The sequence below is a fragment of the Triticum urartu genome, chromosome 2A, assembly GCF_056163025.1.
Source record: "Triticum urartu cultivar PI428250 chromosome 2A, HENAU_Tu73, whole genome shotgun sequence".
Lineage (NCBI taxonomy): Eukaryota > Viridiplantae > Streptophyta > Magnoliopsida > Poales > Poaceae > Triticum > Triticum urartu.
The window spans coordinates 756,234,719-756,252,781 of record NC_141874.1 but is presented as its reverse complement, the minus strand read 5'-3'; the positions used below and the strand labels follow the sequence as shown (position 1 = coordinate 756,252,781).

Genomic DNA, 18,063 nt, shown 5'->3' with positions numbered 1-18,063 from the left:
GTGGAATCGTCACACTCAACTGTAATTATCTCTCATTGAGTATCCCTATATTTGGGTATGCTTCATATTAATGTTTAGATAATGGTTGCACCCATTGAAAGCTTGTCATAAATGCCCTATTAATGCCCATTCGGATATGCATTCAATTAATGTTTACCTCTTATAGTGATGTCTATTTAAGCACCCACGTCTCGCTTGTTTTAGAACCCCTCACTCTGAAGTTCACCAAAGTCCCTCATAAACCGACTTGCCATCTCAAGCTCAAAACACCATTAACAAACTATTAGTGTCTTTGGCGCAAAGTTAATATGCCATGAGGACAACCAGCATCCTCCTTGTCGTTGTTGCCACGGTCATGTATGCTACCAGCGCATCGGCCACGCGTTGTGGAGGTTCGATGGGACATCAATTATGGCACACGACAGTAGAGGATGGGTGGGAGCCAATCGTGAACATAAATGATGACCACATCCAGGAGCTCGGTGACTGGGCGGTGTTGGAGTTCAACAAGCATGTGAACTGCACAGTCAAGTTCAACAAGGTGTTGAGCGGCCGACAAAAACATGTGTCCGGCATGAACTACGAGCTCATTATCGATGTGACACACTTTGGTGGGGAAGACGGTAACTACAAGGCGGAGCTGTACGAGCAGGAGTTGACGAAAAAACGCCAGCTCCTCTCCTTTACCAAAGTGAAATAGGCGGGCACCAGTTATTTCATTAGCAATAATTTGGTTCCGGGAATGTTGTTAGTTCTTTGTTTAATCCAATAATAAATTGTCCTCTTGCTTTGTCATGTGGTTTGGAGCTTGTCAAAACATACATATGCGACTTGATTACGATGAGGGAAAACAAATGTAACACATAAATAAAACCAGCAATGTCTCAACTCTAGATAGATCTATAATTTCATAAAAATAATGGATTTTATTAAAATAGTAACAATAATATATTGTGGTGTGAACACAGTCCTGAAGCTATATATTCGATACAAATTTTTGTGTGTGTTCCATACTAATAACTGTAAAGGAGGTGAGTCTATATAAGTGGCCTCCCTAACTGTCTGTGTAGGAGTCCACCGGCCATTTGACTTGCGAAAGGGAAAAATATTTTGTGGTGGCATCAGTTCCGATAACTATCAGCCTAATATGTTCTTGCCAATAGGGGATTCCTCATATTTTCTACTTCACTCGAGTGATAGTGAGCATTTAGCCTCAATAAAAGGTACATATTAAATATTACTAGAAACAATGAACATAAAAAAAGAAAGGTGAAAAAAGCACGTGAAAATTTATAATTAAAACCCGGAACATGGTCGGCCCTACAACACTCTCATTAGGGAAAATGGCAGCTATCCTAAACAATAAGCGTAGAATAGGATTTCCTGGACACAAAGATGGGAAATTTTGAGCATAGATAGTTGATGCATCTCCAATGTATCTATAATTTTTTATTTAAATACTATTATATTATCACCTCTATATACTTATATTATTTTTCTGGACTAAGTTATTAATTTAGCGCCCAACACTAGTTCATGGTTTTTGCTTGTTTTTGGTTTTGCGAAAAATCAATATCTAGGAAGGTCCAAATACCATGCCAATTTTTTGATGATTTTTTCTGGACAACTAAGGACCCTAGGAGCTTCAGGAGAGATCGAGGGGACCCACAAGCTAGGCACATGCACACGTGGTGCGGCCTCTGGGGATGGTCGCGCCACCTGCCCATGTGGGGCCCCTAAGACTATTTGACCTAATTATTCCGCCTATAAATCCTTTAATTTCTGAAATCCTATAAATCAGATTGTTCATTGAATATAACTGAATCCTTTGAAGTTTCTTTACTTTATGATTGAGTAGCTATCTATGCTTTTCAAGTTTTTTTTTCTTCTGGCGAAGATAGATGGGTAATTCTTTAAAAGGAGTGGTGCATATATAGTAATGTGTTCAATCTCACGGTGATCTATATCCCGTGATAGAATGGGGATAAGGCACGTGATGTGTTGTTTCTACTAAGGATAAAACGACATAAATTGATCTTATTGCTAGGTTTCTTTCTGTCTACATCATGTCCTCTTGCGTATTGCATTACTTTGTTTTTCATTGAACTTAATACCTTAATATGCATGCTGGATAGCTGTTTCGGGATGGAGTAATAGTAGTAGATGCAGTTGGATTACGGTCTACTTGTCACGGACTTGATGCCTATAAAAGATTATGCCATGAATGGTCATAGTTATGAATGTTGCTTATCTGTTAATTGCCAACAATAATTTGTTTACCATGCCACTACCAGCTTTCGAGAGAGATGCCACTATTGAACCGATGGCCCCCGGGTCAATTCTCTATCACTCTTTTATTTACTATTACTATTTTAACTTTTTCCATATCAGTATTTGCTTTTAACCTTGCAACTATCAAGATGAGCGGATTGATAACCCCCTTGCCAAGTTGGGCGCAAGCATTTATTATGTTTGTGTGCACGTGTTGCTTATCTTGTTAGCTTGTAGACTCCAACTGGTTCGATTAAACATTGGTTCTTTACTGAGGGAAATACTTTCTACTATTCTGCTACATCATCCTTCCTCTTCCACTAAATCCAACAACTCCCATAAGAGTAGCAATAGTGTTCAAGTGCATTGAAGGATGAACTCAACAAAGGAGATGGAGGCGGAGTTGGTCATCCCACGTTGGTCGATCCAGTGGAGAGCATTACTAGACCTCTTGATGTGCTACATGATGGAGGAGAGCGTGGATGAGGGGATAGAGGAAGGAATTTGGGTTGTGGCGAGAGATAGGGCATGTGTTGAGATGTGTGTGTGTGTGTGTGTGTGTATGTGAGAGAGAGAGATGGAGGCACAGAGAGAGAGAGAGAGAAAGGAGAGGGGGAGAGAAAGTGTTTGTATGTGAATTAAGGGGTGGAGTGTTTCTTACTTCTATTTTAATATGTAAAGGGGCATTAGGTTGATGTCGAGCAACCGGAGTAAGAACGGTAGGAACTGCCAAAAGTGATGATGAAGACAAGTCTACTAAAACCAAAAAAACTACCTATTTCATTTGGTCAAAAAGCAGATTTAAAAAGGAACCACATGACTTAGATTGGTCATATGATCATCTAGTTAGAACCCACAATGATATATGTTGTGCGGGTAACTAGTTTTGTAATAGCAAACAACCTAAATTTTTGCATCGATATAATGGTAAAATATTATAAAAATATTAATATCAATAATAATAATAATAAAACAATAATATCACAACCATCAACCTGCATGTCAACATACTAACAGTTTTGCTCAAAAGTCCAAATACATGCTTTCCACGTCCTCTTATAGGCTTACAAGGCCTATCAAGTTTATATTAAGTGAAGTTAAAACTTATATATAGCCTATGTTAGAAATCTTTAAATATATGCATTCTAGATGCTTGCATTTAGATCAATGGTGGTAACCAATGCACCATATTTGGATATTCATCCAAATATCTTTTGAAGTAATTAGTCTTCTTCTAGTTTATTATGTGGGTGTATATCTATTAGTATTGCAATAAAGGTAGCAATGGATGCCACATTTCAAGAATTGTTGAATAGTGGCCTAACCGTCATACTCAATAAAAAAGCTGTAATCATCTCTCATTGAGTATCCCTATATTCTGGTATGCTGCAAAGTAATGTTTGAATAATGATTGCACCCATTAAAAGGCTGTCATAAATGTCCTATTAATGCCCATTTGGATATGCATTCAATTAATGTTTCCCTCTTATTGTGATGTATATTTAAGAACCCTCATCTCCCTTGTTTTGAAGCCACTCATGTTGCATGTTGACCAAAGTCTCACAAAACCCAGTCGTTATCTCAAGCTCCAAACACCATTAACCAACTAATAGTATTTTCGGCACAAACTTTACACGCCATGAGGACAACCATCATCTCCCCGTTTGTTGTCGCGATCATGTATGGCACCAGCGCATCGGCCACGCGGTGTGGCGAAATGATGGGAAATTAATTGTGGCACACGATGATAGAGAATGGGTAGTAGCCAATCAAGAACATAAATGATGAGCATATCCTAGAGCTCGGCGGCTATGCGGTGTTGGAGTTCAACAAGCACGTGAAATGTAGGGTGAAGTTCAACAAGGTGATGAGTGGCAGATGACAACATGTGTCTGGCATGACCTACAAGGTCATCATCTATGTGACACACTTTGGTGGGGGGAGACTGCAACTATAAGGAGAAGCTGTACGAGCATGACTTGATGAACAAATGCAAGCTCCTCCCCTTCACCAAAGTGAAACAGGTAGCCATCAGTTACTTAGTTAACAATAATTGGGTTTGTTGGAAATATGCCCTAGAGGCAATAATAAATTGATTATTATTATATTTCCTTGTTCATGATAATCGTTTATTATCCATGCTAGAATTGTATTGATAGGAAACTCAGATACATGTGTGGATACATAGACAACACAATGTCCCTAGTAAGCCTCTAGTTGACTGGCTCGTTGATCAATAGATGGTTACGGTTTCCTGACCATGGACATTGGATGTCATTGATAACGGGATCACATCATTAGGAGAATGATGTGATGGACAAGACTCAATCCTAAGCCTAGCACAAAGATCGTGTAGTTCGTATGCTAAAGCTTTTCTAATGTCAAGTATCATTTCCTTAGACCATGAGATTGTGCAACTCCCGGATACCGTAGGAATGCTTTGGGTGTACCAAACGTCACAACGTAACTGGGTGACTATAAAGGTGCACTACAGGTATCTCTGAAAGTGTCTGTTGGGTTGGCACGAATCGAGACTGGGATTTGTCACTCCGTGTAAGCGGAGAGGTATCTCTGGGCCCACTCGGTAGGACATCATCATAATGTGCACAATGTGATCAAGGAGTTGATCACGGGATGATGTGTTACGGAACGAGTAAAGAGACTTGCCGGTAACGAGATTGAACAAGGTATAGGGATACCGACGATCGAATCTCGGGCAAGTACAATACCGCTAGACAAAGGGAATTGTATACGGGATTGATTAAGTCCTTGACATCGTGGTTCATTCGATGAGATCATCGTGGAACATGTGGGAGCCAACATGGGTATCCAGATCCTGCTGTTGGTTATTGACCGGAGAGTCATCTCGGTCATGTCTGCATGTCTCCCGAACCCATAGGGTCTACACACTTAAGGTTCGGTGACGCTAGGGTTATAGAGATATTAGTATGTGGTAACCCGAAAGTTGTTCGGAGTCCCGGATGAGTTCCCGGACGTCACGAGGAGTTCCGGAATGGTCCGGAGGTAAAGAATTATATATAGGAAGTGCTATTTCGGGCATCGGGACAAGTTTCGGGGTCATCGGTATTGTACCGGGACCACCGGAAGGGTCCCGGGGGTCCACCGGGTGGGGCCACCTGCCCCGGGGGCCACATGGGCTGTAGGGGGTGCGCCTTGGCCTACATGGGCCAAGGGCACCAGCCCCTAGAGGCCCATGTGCCAAAGGGACAAGAGGAGGGGAGAGTCCTAAAAGGGGAAGGCACCTCCGAGGTGCCTTGGGGAGGATGGACTCCTCCCCCCCCTTGGCCGCACCCTTCCTTGGAGGAAGGGGCAAGGCTGCACCCTCCCCCTCTCCCTTGGCCCTATATATAGTGGGGGGAAGGGAGGGCAACCATACCTAAGCCCTGGCACCTCCCTCTCCCTCCCATGACACATCTCCCTCCTCCCGCAGCGCTTAGTGAAGCCCTGTTGGAATCCCGCTACTTCCACCACCACGCCGTCGTGCTGCTGGATCTCCATCAACCTCTCCTCCCCCCTTGCTGGATCAAGAAGGAGGAGACGTCGCTGCTCCGTACGTGTGTTGAACGCGGAGGTGCCGTCCGTTCGGCGCTAGGATCATCGGTGATTTGGATCACGACGAGTACGACTCCATCAACCCCGTTCTCTTGAACGCTTCCGCGCGCGATGTACATGGGTATGTAGATCCACTCCTCCCTCATTGCTAGATGACTCCATAGATAGATCTTGGTGACATATAGGAAAATTTTGAATTTATGCTACGTTCCCCAACAGGGTTGCCAGAATGTTGTTAGTTCGTTGTTCAATACAATAATAAATTATCCTCTTGCCTTGTCATGTCTTTTGGATCTTGTTAAAGAACATACATATGCAACTTGATTATGATGAGGGCAGCCAAATGGAACACATAATAAATAAAACCAACAATGTCTCAACCTAACTTTGAAATGAAGTGCTCATCTATTGTCAAAAAACATGTTCTTATATGTGAGAAAACAACCGAGTTGTTGTATTAAAATAATTGTTCATATTTTGAGTGAACTGGTTGGTGCGTTCAATACTACAGATCGTTTACATGGTGATAAATTTATGGAATGCTTATGATATTTTATAGGTCGGGTTTGTCATGAGCTAAGCGCCCATGGAAGACGAGCCATGCCGAAAACTATCCGAGAAGTCTGTGTGCCCGAGAGAGAAGATGGTGGTTGTGGCGTGCGGCTGCGGAGAGATCGTCGGTGTGTGGTGTGGGTTCGGGAACTCTGAGCGACTGCGGCTATGTCGGGATCAAATTGGTTGGGTTTTTCTACACCAGAGGTGCAAATTGGTATTAGACCGCTGCTCCCTCGGGCTGCCAGAGCGGTTCTGCGGCGACGAGGTCACTACTACGCCGGCACGGCCCGCGCGCTCGCAGGCCAGGAGCATCGGGCGCCTACTGTAGAGGTGGCACGTCATCCCGGTGGCATCCTGTGGGGACTCGTCGAAGGAGCAGAAGTGTGACGAAGAGACCAATGGGGACCTACTATATTGTGTTCCCATATTTGATCCCACCCTCCCGGAGTTCTGCTCTCCACCTCTCAAGGGATCAACGACGGCCCATCGCGTCGTGCCATGATGAGTGTAGAGAATTGACAATGAGACAGAATCCACCACACTTGTATTGTTTAAGTTTTTACAGATATATAAAGAGGGGGTGAGCACGTCGTAGCTAACAACCGATTGTGTTCCAAAAACATTGATCATTGCTTTAGTGAATCTTCGAAGGCCTTCAAAGTGTATCTTCTCCAATGCGGACATAGTCATCAATTGCATCGACCGAACTCCCGTATGCCGAAACTCAAACAGCCGCAATGCACATCATCATAGGTTTGCACTTATCTCTCCGCATGAATTCCTTCTAAACTTGAACCAATCATCATACTTCTCAACGGTTTTGAAATGATGAGAAAAAGACTTGTGTGTATTCAAAAGCGCCGGCGAAAATACTTCTCCCGATAGGTTGCATTTGGATGAAAATAATCTCTCATATTCTTGGTATGGCCCTCCTCTCTATCTAGGTTGAGTTGTATGCGGTCAAACTACGATCCTCTCCTTGGTCACTTAAATCATGCCAAGAACAGTTTCGAAGTCATCGCCGTCTTTGTCCTCTTCGAATGATGATGAGTCTTTAAAGATCATCTCTTCCAAACTCTTCATCTTTAATTCAAGGGTTAATTATCCTTTTGCCCTCAGTGGTGTCCATGTACTCAGTTTTGCCCTCAGATGCAAATTGTGCTCAATTTTGCCCCTAGTCCGTGCGCACCGACACGTTCTGTGAACTCTGCCGTCTCCGTCAGGTCAACCTTTTGACTCGGCCCTTACAGGTGGTACCAGGCGAAAGAAACGGCCAATTTTATTCAGACCGTTGCACGCGTGGCTTGTGGAACCCAACAGAGAGCCGTTGAGCAGAGAGCCGTTGGCGGGTGTGCTATATAAGCGGGCGACAGCGGCGGTGACCACGGCAACAAAGAGCACGGCAGTGACCACGGCGAGAGAGAGAGAGAGCACGGCGGCGGGAAGCTAGCTGTGGAGGGCGCGGCGGTGGGAAGCTAGCAGTGGAGGGCGCGGCGGCGTTGAGATCCCTTCGGCTCCGAGCTCCATGTCTTCCTCAAGCTCCCGCGCCACCTCGCAGATGCGGAGCCGGGCGCGTGTGGACATGCCTGTCTTCATCTGTCCGCGGTACCGGGCGGGCGTTGATCGGAGGGTTTCTCAGACACCGAGGAACCAGAATCGTCCGTTCTACGTGTGCAGCGAGAATGGGGTAAGAATCGGGGCAATTGCACCATTTTCGTGGTCGGGATCTTTGAGCAATGGGTTGATCTGTTTGGTGTTCATGCAGGTGACATGCTTCTTTCTTTGGGTCGATGCTCTGGCCAAGACTCTGATGAATGAACTGCAAGAAGAGCATGAAGAATGGTTGCTCATGCTGCCACGAACGGCAGGGGCCGCACCACGAGCTCCGGAAGAAGGGATGGAGGGCGAAGCACGCACTGACAGAGAGCTAGCTGTTGAGCTTAGGATATTGAAGAAGAAGGTTAGGAAGCTTGAAGATCAAGCACTACCAATACCCATTTGCAAATACTTTTGGGCATTTGTAGGTATGGTAATCGCACTGGTTGTAATGTTGAAAATGTATGAAAAGGCATGAATTATGGAGGAATTTGTAATCTTGAATTTTTTTGAGAAATCCACCTAGTTTAAATGTTGGTTAAAGTTGTTTAAAGGTTGTTTAAATGTTGAAACAAAAAGAGAAGAAGTGACCAACATTTAAATATGTTGGAAAAAAGAGAAGAAATTAGGAATTCAGAAACTTTTGATCAATGAAATGCAGCTCTCTGCTCTGCCTTTCTGTCCAAAAAAGGTTGCTCTTGGGCCAAATTCAGAGCGTAGAGCCAAGTGCAGGCTAGACTAATGGGCCAACTACATCCAATTAGGCCCATTCGGGGGTTCTCTTGCGTATTTTTCTGTTTTCTATTCTGATTTAATTTAGGCAGTAAATCATAATGCTGGAACTTTTTGTGGAAGCTAATTGAATTATTCCGGAGCCAAACAATTAAGGTTAGAAATTTTTTGGAGCTGTTAATTAATCCAATTCAAATACACCGTGATTTAAATCAAAGACCAAAATGTCATGGAAAATGTGCCTCAGCTCTGGTAGAGGTTTACGCCGGGTGCCAAAATAAATGAACAATTTTTAAGGGCATTACATTGAGAAAAACATAATTTGTCTAAAAAATGAAGGGTGGAAAATGCACAAAAAATTGGTGCGGCTGGGGACTTGAACCCAGGACCGCGTGGGTTTGTGGTGTTTAGGGCTGCGCTGGTAACCACTAGGACAGATGGCAAGACTTTGACATGGATAGGGAAGGAAGGTATACATAGTGAGATTTTGAATTTTTTTTAAAAAAATAGTGAGACCGTGAATGTTTGGACACGCGTGAGAGTGTTTTTCCATTGTTTTGCACTTAAATTTCGGAGGGTTGGAAGGTTGAAAATGTATGTTGCACTACCACATAGACATACTCTTTCGGAGTATCAGGGTTTCGGACGAGAACTCATCTGTTACACGGCCACTTCAATGTTTTTTAAACTTATTTGAACTCTGGACTTCTTTTGTGTTCAGTATGCAGCATTCAAAGCGACGTCATCAATTTCCAACATGTTCTGACATCATTTGTTGTTTTTCGGCCATTTACCTAATTGTTTTAGAGAGCTGGCATGGTATCATCATATCACCCGCATAGCATGCGCGAAAGAGTAGAGAGGGTCACGGGAAAAACTGGACGCACTTCGTGTACAAACTGGACAAACTCTTTCAGAGTATCAGGGTTTCGGACGAGAACTCATCTGTTACACGGCCACTTCAATGTTTCTTAAACTTATTTGAACTCCGGACTTCTTTTGTGTCCAGTATGCAGCATTCAAAGCGACGTCATCAATTTCCAACATGTTCTGACATCATTTGTTGTTTTTCGGTCATTTACCTAATTGTTTTAGAGAGCTAAATGACCGTGAAATTGAAAATCACTACAAAATGAATCCTAAAAATGTTGAAACTTGACATGGTATCATCATATCACCCGCATAGCATGCGCGAAAGAGTAGAGAGGGTCACGGCAAAAACTGGAAGCACTTCGTGTACAAACTGGACAAACTCTTTCGGAGTATCAGGGTTTCGGACGAGAACTCATTTGTTACACGGCCACTTCAATGTTTTTTAAACTTATTTGAACTCCGGACTTCTTCTGTGTTCAGTATGCAGCATTCAAAGCGACATCATCAATTTCCAACATGTTCTGACATCATTTGTTGTTTTTCGGTCATTTACCTAATTGTTTTAGAGAGCTAAATGACCGTGAAATTGAAAATCACTACAAAATGAATCCTGAAAATGTTGAAACTTGGCATGGTATCATCATATCACCCGCATAGCATGCGCGAAAGAGTAGAGAGGGTCACGGCAAAAACTGGACGCACTTCGTGTACAAACTGGACAAACTCTTTCAGAGTATCAGGGTTTCGGACGAGAACTCATCTGTTACACGGCCACTTCAATGTTTTTTAAACTTATTTGAACTCCGGACTTCTTTTGTGTTCAGTATGCAGCATTCAAAGCGACGTCATCAATTTCCAACATGTTCTGACATCATTTGTTGTTTTTCGGTCATTTACCTAATTGTTTTAGAGAGCTAAATGACCGTGAAATTGAAAATCACTACAAAATGAATCCTGAAAATGTTGAAACTTGGCATGGTATCATCATATCACCCGCATAGCATGCGCGAAAGAGTAGGGAGGGTCACGGCAAAAACTGGACGCACTTCGTGTACAAACTGGACAAACTCTTTCGGAGTATCAGGGTTTCGGACGAGAACTCATCTGTTACACGGCCACTTCAATGTTTTTTAAACTTATTTGAACTCTGGACTTCTTTTGTGTTCAGTATGCAGCATTCAAAGCGACGTCATCAATTTCCAACATGTTCTGACATCATTTGTTGTTTTTCGGCCATGTACCTAATTGTTTCGAGAGCTAAATGACCGTGAAATTGAAAATCACTACAAAATGAATCCTAAAAATGTTGAAACTTGGCATGGTATCATCATATCACCCGCATAGCATGCGCGAAAGAGTAGAGAGGATCACGGCAAAAACTGGACGCACTTCGTGTACAAACTGGACAAACTCTTTCGGAGTATCAGGGTTTCGGACGAGAACTCATCTGTTAGACGGTCACTTCAATGTTTTTTAAACTTAGTTTAACTCCGGACTTCTTTTGTGTTCAGTATGCAGCATTCAAAGCGACGTCATCAATTTCCAACATGTTCTGACATCATTTGTTGTTTTTCAGTCATTTACATAATTGTTTTAGAGAGCTAAATGACCGTGAAATTGAAAATCAGTACGAAATGAATCCTGAAAATGTTTAAACTTGGCATGGTATCATCATATCACCCGCATAGCATGCGCGAAAGAGTAGAGAGGGTCACGTCAAAAACTGGACGCACTTCGTGTACAAACTGGACAAACTCTTTCAGAGTATCAGGGTTTCGGATGAGAACTCATCTGTTACACGGCCACTTCAATGTTTTTTAAACTTATTTGAACTACGGACTTCTTTTGTGTTCAGTATGCAGCATTCAAAGCGACGTCATCAATTTCCAACATGTTCTGACATCATTTGTTGTTTTTCGGTCATTTACCTAATTGTTTTAGAGAGCTAAATGACCGTGAAATTAAAAATCACTACAAAATGAATCCTGAAAATGTTGAAACTTGGCATGGTATCATCATATCACCCGCATAGCATGCGCGAAAGAGTAGAGAGGGTCACGGCAAAAACTGGACGCACTTCGTGTACAAACTAGACATACTCTTTCGGAGTATCAGGGTTTCGGACGAGAACTCATCTGTTACACGGCCACTTCAATGTTTTTTAAACTTATTTGAACTCCGGACTTCTTTTGTGTTCAGTATGCAGCATTCAATGCGACGTCATCAATTTCCAACATGTTCTGACATCATTTGTTGTTTTTCGGCCATTTACCTAATTGTTTTAGAGAGCTAAATGACCGTGAAATTGAAAATCACTACAAAATGAATCCTGAAAATGTTGAAACTTGGCATGGTATCATCATATCACCCGCATAGCATGCGCGAAAGAGTAGAGACGGTCACGGCAAAAACTGAACGCACTTCGTGTACAAACTGGAGAAACTCTTTCGGAGTATCAGGGTTTCGGACGAGAACTCATTTGTTACACGGCCACTTCAATGTTTTTTAAACTTATTTGAACTCCGGACTTCTTCTGTGTTCAGTATGCAGCATTCAAAGCGACGTCATCAATTTCCAAAATGTTCTGACATCATTTGTTGTTTTTCGGCCATTTACCTAATTGTTTTAGAGAGCTAAATGACCGTGAAATTGAAAATCACTACAAAATGAATCCTGAAAATGTTGAAACTTGGCATGGTATCATCATATCACCCGCATAGCATGCGCGAAAGAGTAGAGAGGGTCACGGCAAAAACTGGACGCACTTCGTGTACAAACTGGAGAAACTCTTTCAGAGTATCAGGGTTTCGGACGAGAACTCATCTGTTACACGGCCACTTCAATGTTTTTTAAACTTAGTTTAACTCCGGACTTCTTTTGTGTTCAGTATGCAGCATTCAAAGCGACGTCATCAATTTCCAACATGTTCTGACATCATTTGTTGTTTTCCGGTCATTTACCTAATTGTTTTAGAGAGCTAAATGACCGTGAAATTGAAAATCACTACAAAATGAATCCTGAAAATGTTGAAACTTGGCATGGTATCATCATATCACCCGCATAGCATGCGCGAAAGAGTAGAGAGGGTCACGTCAAAAACTGGACGCACTTCGTGTACAAACTGGACAAACTCTTTCAGAGTATCAGGGTTTCGGACGAGAACTCATCTGTTACACGGCCACTTCAATGTTTTTTAAACTTATTTGAACTCCGGACTTCTTTTGTGTTCAGTATGAAGCATTCAAAGCGACGTCATCAATTTCCAACATGTTCTGACATCATTTGTTGTTTTTCGGTCATTTACCTAATTGTTTTAGAGAGCTAAATGACCGTGAAATTGAAAATCACTACAAAATGAATCCTGAAAATGTTGAAACTTGGCATGGTATCATCATATCACCCGCATAGCATGCGCGAAAGAGTAGAGAGGGTCACGGCAAAAACTGGACGCTCTTCGTGTACAAACTGGACAAACTCTTTCGGAGTATCAGGGTTTCGGACGAGAACTCATCTGTTACACGGCCACTTCAATGTTTTTTAAACTTATTTAAACTCCGGACTTCTTTTGTGTTCAGTATGCAGCATTCAAAGCGACGTTATCAATTTCCAACATGTTCTGACATCATTTGTTGTTTTTCGGCCATTTACCTAATTGTTTCGATAGCTAAATGACCGTGAAATTGAAAATCACTACAAAATGAATCCTGAAAATGTTGAAACTTGGCATGGTATCATCATATCACCCGCATAGCATGCGCGAAAGAGTAGAGAGGATCACGACAAAAACTGGACGCACTTCGTGTACAAACTGGACAAACTCTTTCAGAGTATCAGGGTTTCGGACGAGAACTCATATGTTACACGGCCACTTCAATGTTTTTTAAACTTAGTTTAACTCCGGACTTCTTTTCTGTTCAGTATGCAGCATTCAAAGCGACGTCATCAATTTCCAACATGTTCTGACATCATTTGTTGTTTTTCGGTCTTTTACCTAATTGTTTTAGAGAGCTAAATGACCGTGAAATTGAAAATCACTACAAAATGAATCCTGAAAATGTTGAAACTTGGCATGGTATCATCATATCACCCGCATAGCATGCGCGAAAGAGTAGAGAGGGTCACGTCAAAAACTGGACGCACTTCGTGTACAAACTGGACAAACTCTTTCAGAGTATCAGGGTTTCGGACGAGAACTCATCTGTTACACGGCCACTTCAATTTTTTTAAACTTATTTGAACTCCGGACTTCTTTTGTGTTCAGTATGCAGCATTCAAAGCGACGTCATCAATTTCCAACATGTTCTGACATCATTTGTTGTTTTTCGGTCATTTACCTAATTGTTTTAGAGAGCTAAATGACCGTGAAATTAAAAATCACTACAAAATGAATCCTGAAAATGTTGAAACTTGGCATGGTATCATCATATCACCCGCATAGCATGCGCGAAAGAGTAGAGAGGGTCACGGCAAAAACCGGGCGCACTTCGTGTACAAACTAGACATACTCTTTCGGAGTATCGGGGTTTCGGACGAGAACTCATATGTTACACGGCCACTTCAATGTTTTTTAAACTTATTTGAACTCTGGACTTCTTTTGTGTTCAGTATTCAGCATTCAAAGCGACGTCATCAATTTCCAACATGTTCTGACATCATTTGTTGTTTTTCGGCCATTTACATAATTGTTTAGAGAGCTAAATGACCGTGAAATTGAAAATCACTACAAAATGAATCCTGAAAATGTTGATACTTGGCATGGTATCATCATATCACCCGCATAGCATGCGCGAAAGAGTAGAGAGGATCACGGCAAAAACTGGACGCACTTCGTGTACAAACTGGACAAACTCTTTCAGAGTATCAGGGTTTCGGACGAGAACTCATCTGTTACACGGCCACTTCAATGTTTTTTAAACTTAGTTTAACTCCGGACTTCTTTTGTGTTCAGTATGCAGCATTCAAAGCGACGTCATCAATTTCCAACATGTTCTGACATCATTTGTTGTTTTTCGGTCATTTACCTAATTGTTTTAGAGAGCTAAATGACCGTGAAATTGAAAATCAGTACAAAATGAATCCTGAAAATGTTTAAACTTGGCATGGTATCATCATATCACCCGCATAGCATGCGCGAAAGAGTAGAGAGGGTCACGGCAAAAACTGGACGCACTTCGTGTACAAACTAGACATACTCTTTCGGAGTATCAGGGTTTCGGACGAGAACTCATCTGTTACACGGCCACTTCAATGTTTTTTAAACTTATTTGAACTCCGGACTTCTTTTGTGTTCAGTATGCAGCATTCAATGCGACGTCATCAATTTCCAACATGTTCTGACATCATTTGTTGTTTTTCGGCCATTTACCTAATTGTTTTAGAGAGCTAAATGACCGTGAAATTGAAAATCACTACAAAATGAATCCTGAAAATGTTGAAACTTGGCATGGTATCATCATATCACCCGCATAGCATGCGCGAAAGAGTAGAGACGGTCACGGCAAAAACTGGACGCACTTCGTGTACAAACTGGAGAAACTCTTTCGGAGTATCAGGGTTTCGGACGAGAACTCATTTGTTACACGGCCACTTCAATGTTTTTTAAACTTATTTGAACTCCGGACTTCTTCTGTGTTCAGTATGCAGCATTCAAAGCGACGTCATCAATTTCCAAAATGTTCTGACATCATTTGTTGTTTTTCGGCCATTTACCTAATTGTTTTAGAGAGATAAATGACCGTGAAATTGAAAATCACTACAAAATGAATCCTGAAAATGTTGAAACTTGGCATGGTATCATCATATCACCCGCATAGCATGCGCGAAAGAGTAGAGAGGGTCACGGCAAAAACTGGACGCACTTCGTGTACAAACTGGAGAAACTCTTTCAGAGTATCAGGGTTTCGGACGAGAACTCATCTGTTACACGGCCACTTCAATGTTTTTTAAACTTACTTTAACTCCGGACTTCTTTTGTGTTCAGTATGCAGCATTCAAAGCGACGTCATCAATTTCCAACATGTTCTGACATCATTTGTTGTTTTCCGGTCATTTACCTAATTGTTTTAGAGAGCTAAATGACCGTGAAATTGAAAATCACTACAAAATGAATCCTGAAAATGTTGAAACTTGGCATGGTATCATCATATCACCCGCATAGCATGCGCGAAAGAGTAGAGAGGGTCACGTCAAAAACTGGACGCACTTCGTGTACAAACTGGACAAACTCTTTCAGAGTATCAGGGTTTCGGACGAGAACTCATTTGTTACATGGACACTTCAATGTTTTTTAAACTTATTTGAACTCCGGACTTCTTTTGTGTTCAGTATGCAGCATTCAAAGCGACGTCATCAATTTCCAACATGTTCTGACATCATTTGTTGTTTTTCGGTCATTTACCTAATTGTTTTAGAGAGCTAAATGACCGTGAAATTGAAAATCACTACAAAATGAATCCTGAAAATGTTGAAACTTGGCATGGTATCATCATATCACCCGCATAGCATGCGCGAAAGAGTAGAGAGGGTCACGGCAAAAACTGGACGCTCTTCGTGTACAAACTGGACAAACTCTTTCGGAGTATCAGGGTTTCGGACGAGAACTCATCTGTTACACGGCCACTTCAATGTTTTTTAAACTTATTTAAACTCCGGACTTCTTTTGTGTTCAGTATGCAGCATTCAAAGCGACGTTATCAATTTCCAACATGTTCTGACATCATTTGTTGTTTTTCGGCCATTTACCTAATTGTTTCGATAGCTAAATGACCGTGAAATTGAAAATCACTACAAAATGAATCCTGAAAATGTTGAAACTTGGCATGGTATCATCATATCACCCGCATAGCATGCGCGAAAGAGTAGAGAGGATCACGACAAAAACTGGACGCACTTCGTGTACAAACTGGACAAACTCTTTCAGAGTATCAGGGTTTCGGACGAGAACTCATATGTTACACGGCCACTTCAATGTTTTTTAAACTTAGTTTAACTCCGGACTTCTTTTCTGTTCAGTATGCAGCATTCAAAGCGACGTCATCAATTTCCAACATGTTCTCACATCATTTGTTGTTTTTCGGTCTTTTACCTAATTGTTTTAGAGAGCTAAATGACCGTGAAATTGAAAATCACTACAAAATGAATCCTGAAAATGTTGAAACTTGGCATGGTATCATCATATCACCCGCATAGCATGCGCGAAAGAGTAGAGAGGGTCACGTCAAAAACTGGACGCACTTCGTGTACAAACTGGACAAACTCTTTCAGAGTATCAGGGTTTCGGACGAGAACTCATCTGTTACACGGCCACTTCAATGTTTTTTAAACTTATTTGAACTCCGGACTTCTTTTGTGTTCAGTATGCAGCATTCAAAGCGACGTCATCAATTTCCAACATGTTCTGACATCATTTGTTGTTTTTCGGTCATTTACCTAATTGTTTTAGAGAGCTAAATGACCGTGAAATTAAAAATCACTACAAAATGAATCCTGAAAATGTTGAAACTTGGCATGGTATCATCATATCACCCGCATAGCATGCGCGAAAGAGTAGAGAGGGTCACGGCAAAAACCGGGCGCACTTCGTGTACAAACTAGACATACTCTTTCGGAGTATCGGGGTTTCGGACGAGAACTCATATGTTACACGGCCACTTCAATGTTTTTTAAACTTATTTGAACTCTGGACTTCTTTTGTGTTCAGTATTCAGCATTCAAAGCGACGTCATCAGTTTCCAACATGTTCTGACATCATTTGTTGTTTTTCGGCCATTTACATAATTGTTTAGAGAGCTAAATGACCGTGAAATTTAAAATCACTACAAAATGAATCCTGAAAATGTTGATACTTGGCATGGTATCATCATATCACCCGCATAGCATGCGCGAAAGAGTAGAGAGGATCACGGCAAAAACTGGACGCACTTCGTGTACAAACTGGACAAACTCTTTCAGAGTATCAGGGTTTCGGACGAGAACTCATCTGTTACACGGCCACTTCAATGTTTTTTAAACTTAGTTTAACTCCGGACTTCTTTTGTGTTCAGTATGCAGCATTCAAAGCGACGTCATCAAGTTCCAACATGTTCTGACATCATTTGTTGTTTTTCGGTCATTTACCTAATTGTTTTAGAGAGCTAAATGACCGTGAAATTGAAAATCACTACAAAATGAATCCTGAAAATGTTGAAACTTGGCATGGTATCATCATATCACCCGCATAGCATGCGCGAAAGAGTAGAGAGGGTCACGTCAAAAACTGGACGCACTTCGTGTACAAACTGGACAAACTCTTTCAGAGTATCAGGGTTTCGGACGAGAACTCATCTGTTACACGGCCACTTCAATGTTTTTTAAACTTATTTGAACTCCGGACTTCTTTTGTGTTCAGTATGCAGCATTCAAAGCGACGTTATCAATTTCCAACATGTTCTGACATCATTTGTTGTTTTCGGTCATTTACCTAAT

At 41.7% G+C, this 18,063-nt stretch overlaps 1 protein-coding gene and 1 pseudogene across 1 annotated transcript; both read left to right on the top strand.

Annotated features, from left to right (window-relative positions):
- The first annotated feature begins 215 nt into the window (after positions 1-215).
- On the top strand, positions 216-795 carry LOC147987866 (cysteine proteinase inhibitor 8-like). Its single transcript, XM_087540459.1, has one exon. The coding sequence runs from the start codon at positions 314-316 to the stop codon at positions 698-700; it is 387 nt and encodes a 128-aa protein (XP_087396585.1). The 5' UTR covers positions 216-313; the 3' UTR covers positions 701-795.
- A 3,115-nt stretch (positions 796-3,910) lies between these two features.
- LOC147987865 (cysteine proteinase inhibitor 8-like) lies at positions 3,911-8,432 on the top strand (annotated as a pseudogene).
- Positions 8,433-18,063: the final 9,631 nt, after the last annotated feature.

Excerpts from the sequence above, each read along its gene's own strand:
- LOC147987866 (XM_087540459.1), top strand. The coding sequence starts at position 314 with ATGAGGACAACCAGCATCCTCCTTGTCGTTGTTGCCACGGTCATGTAT.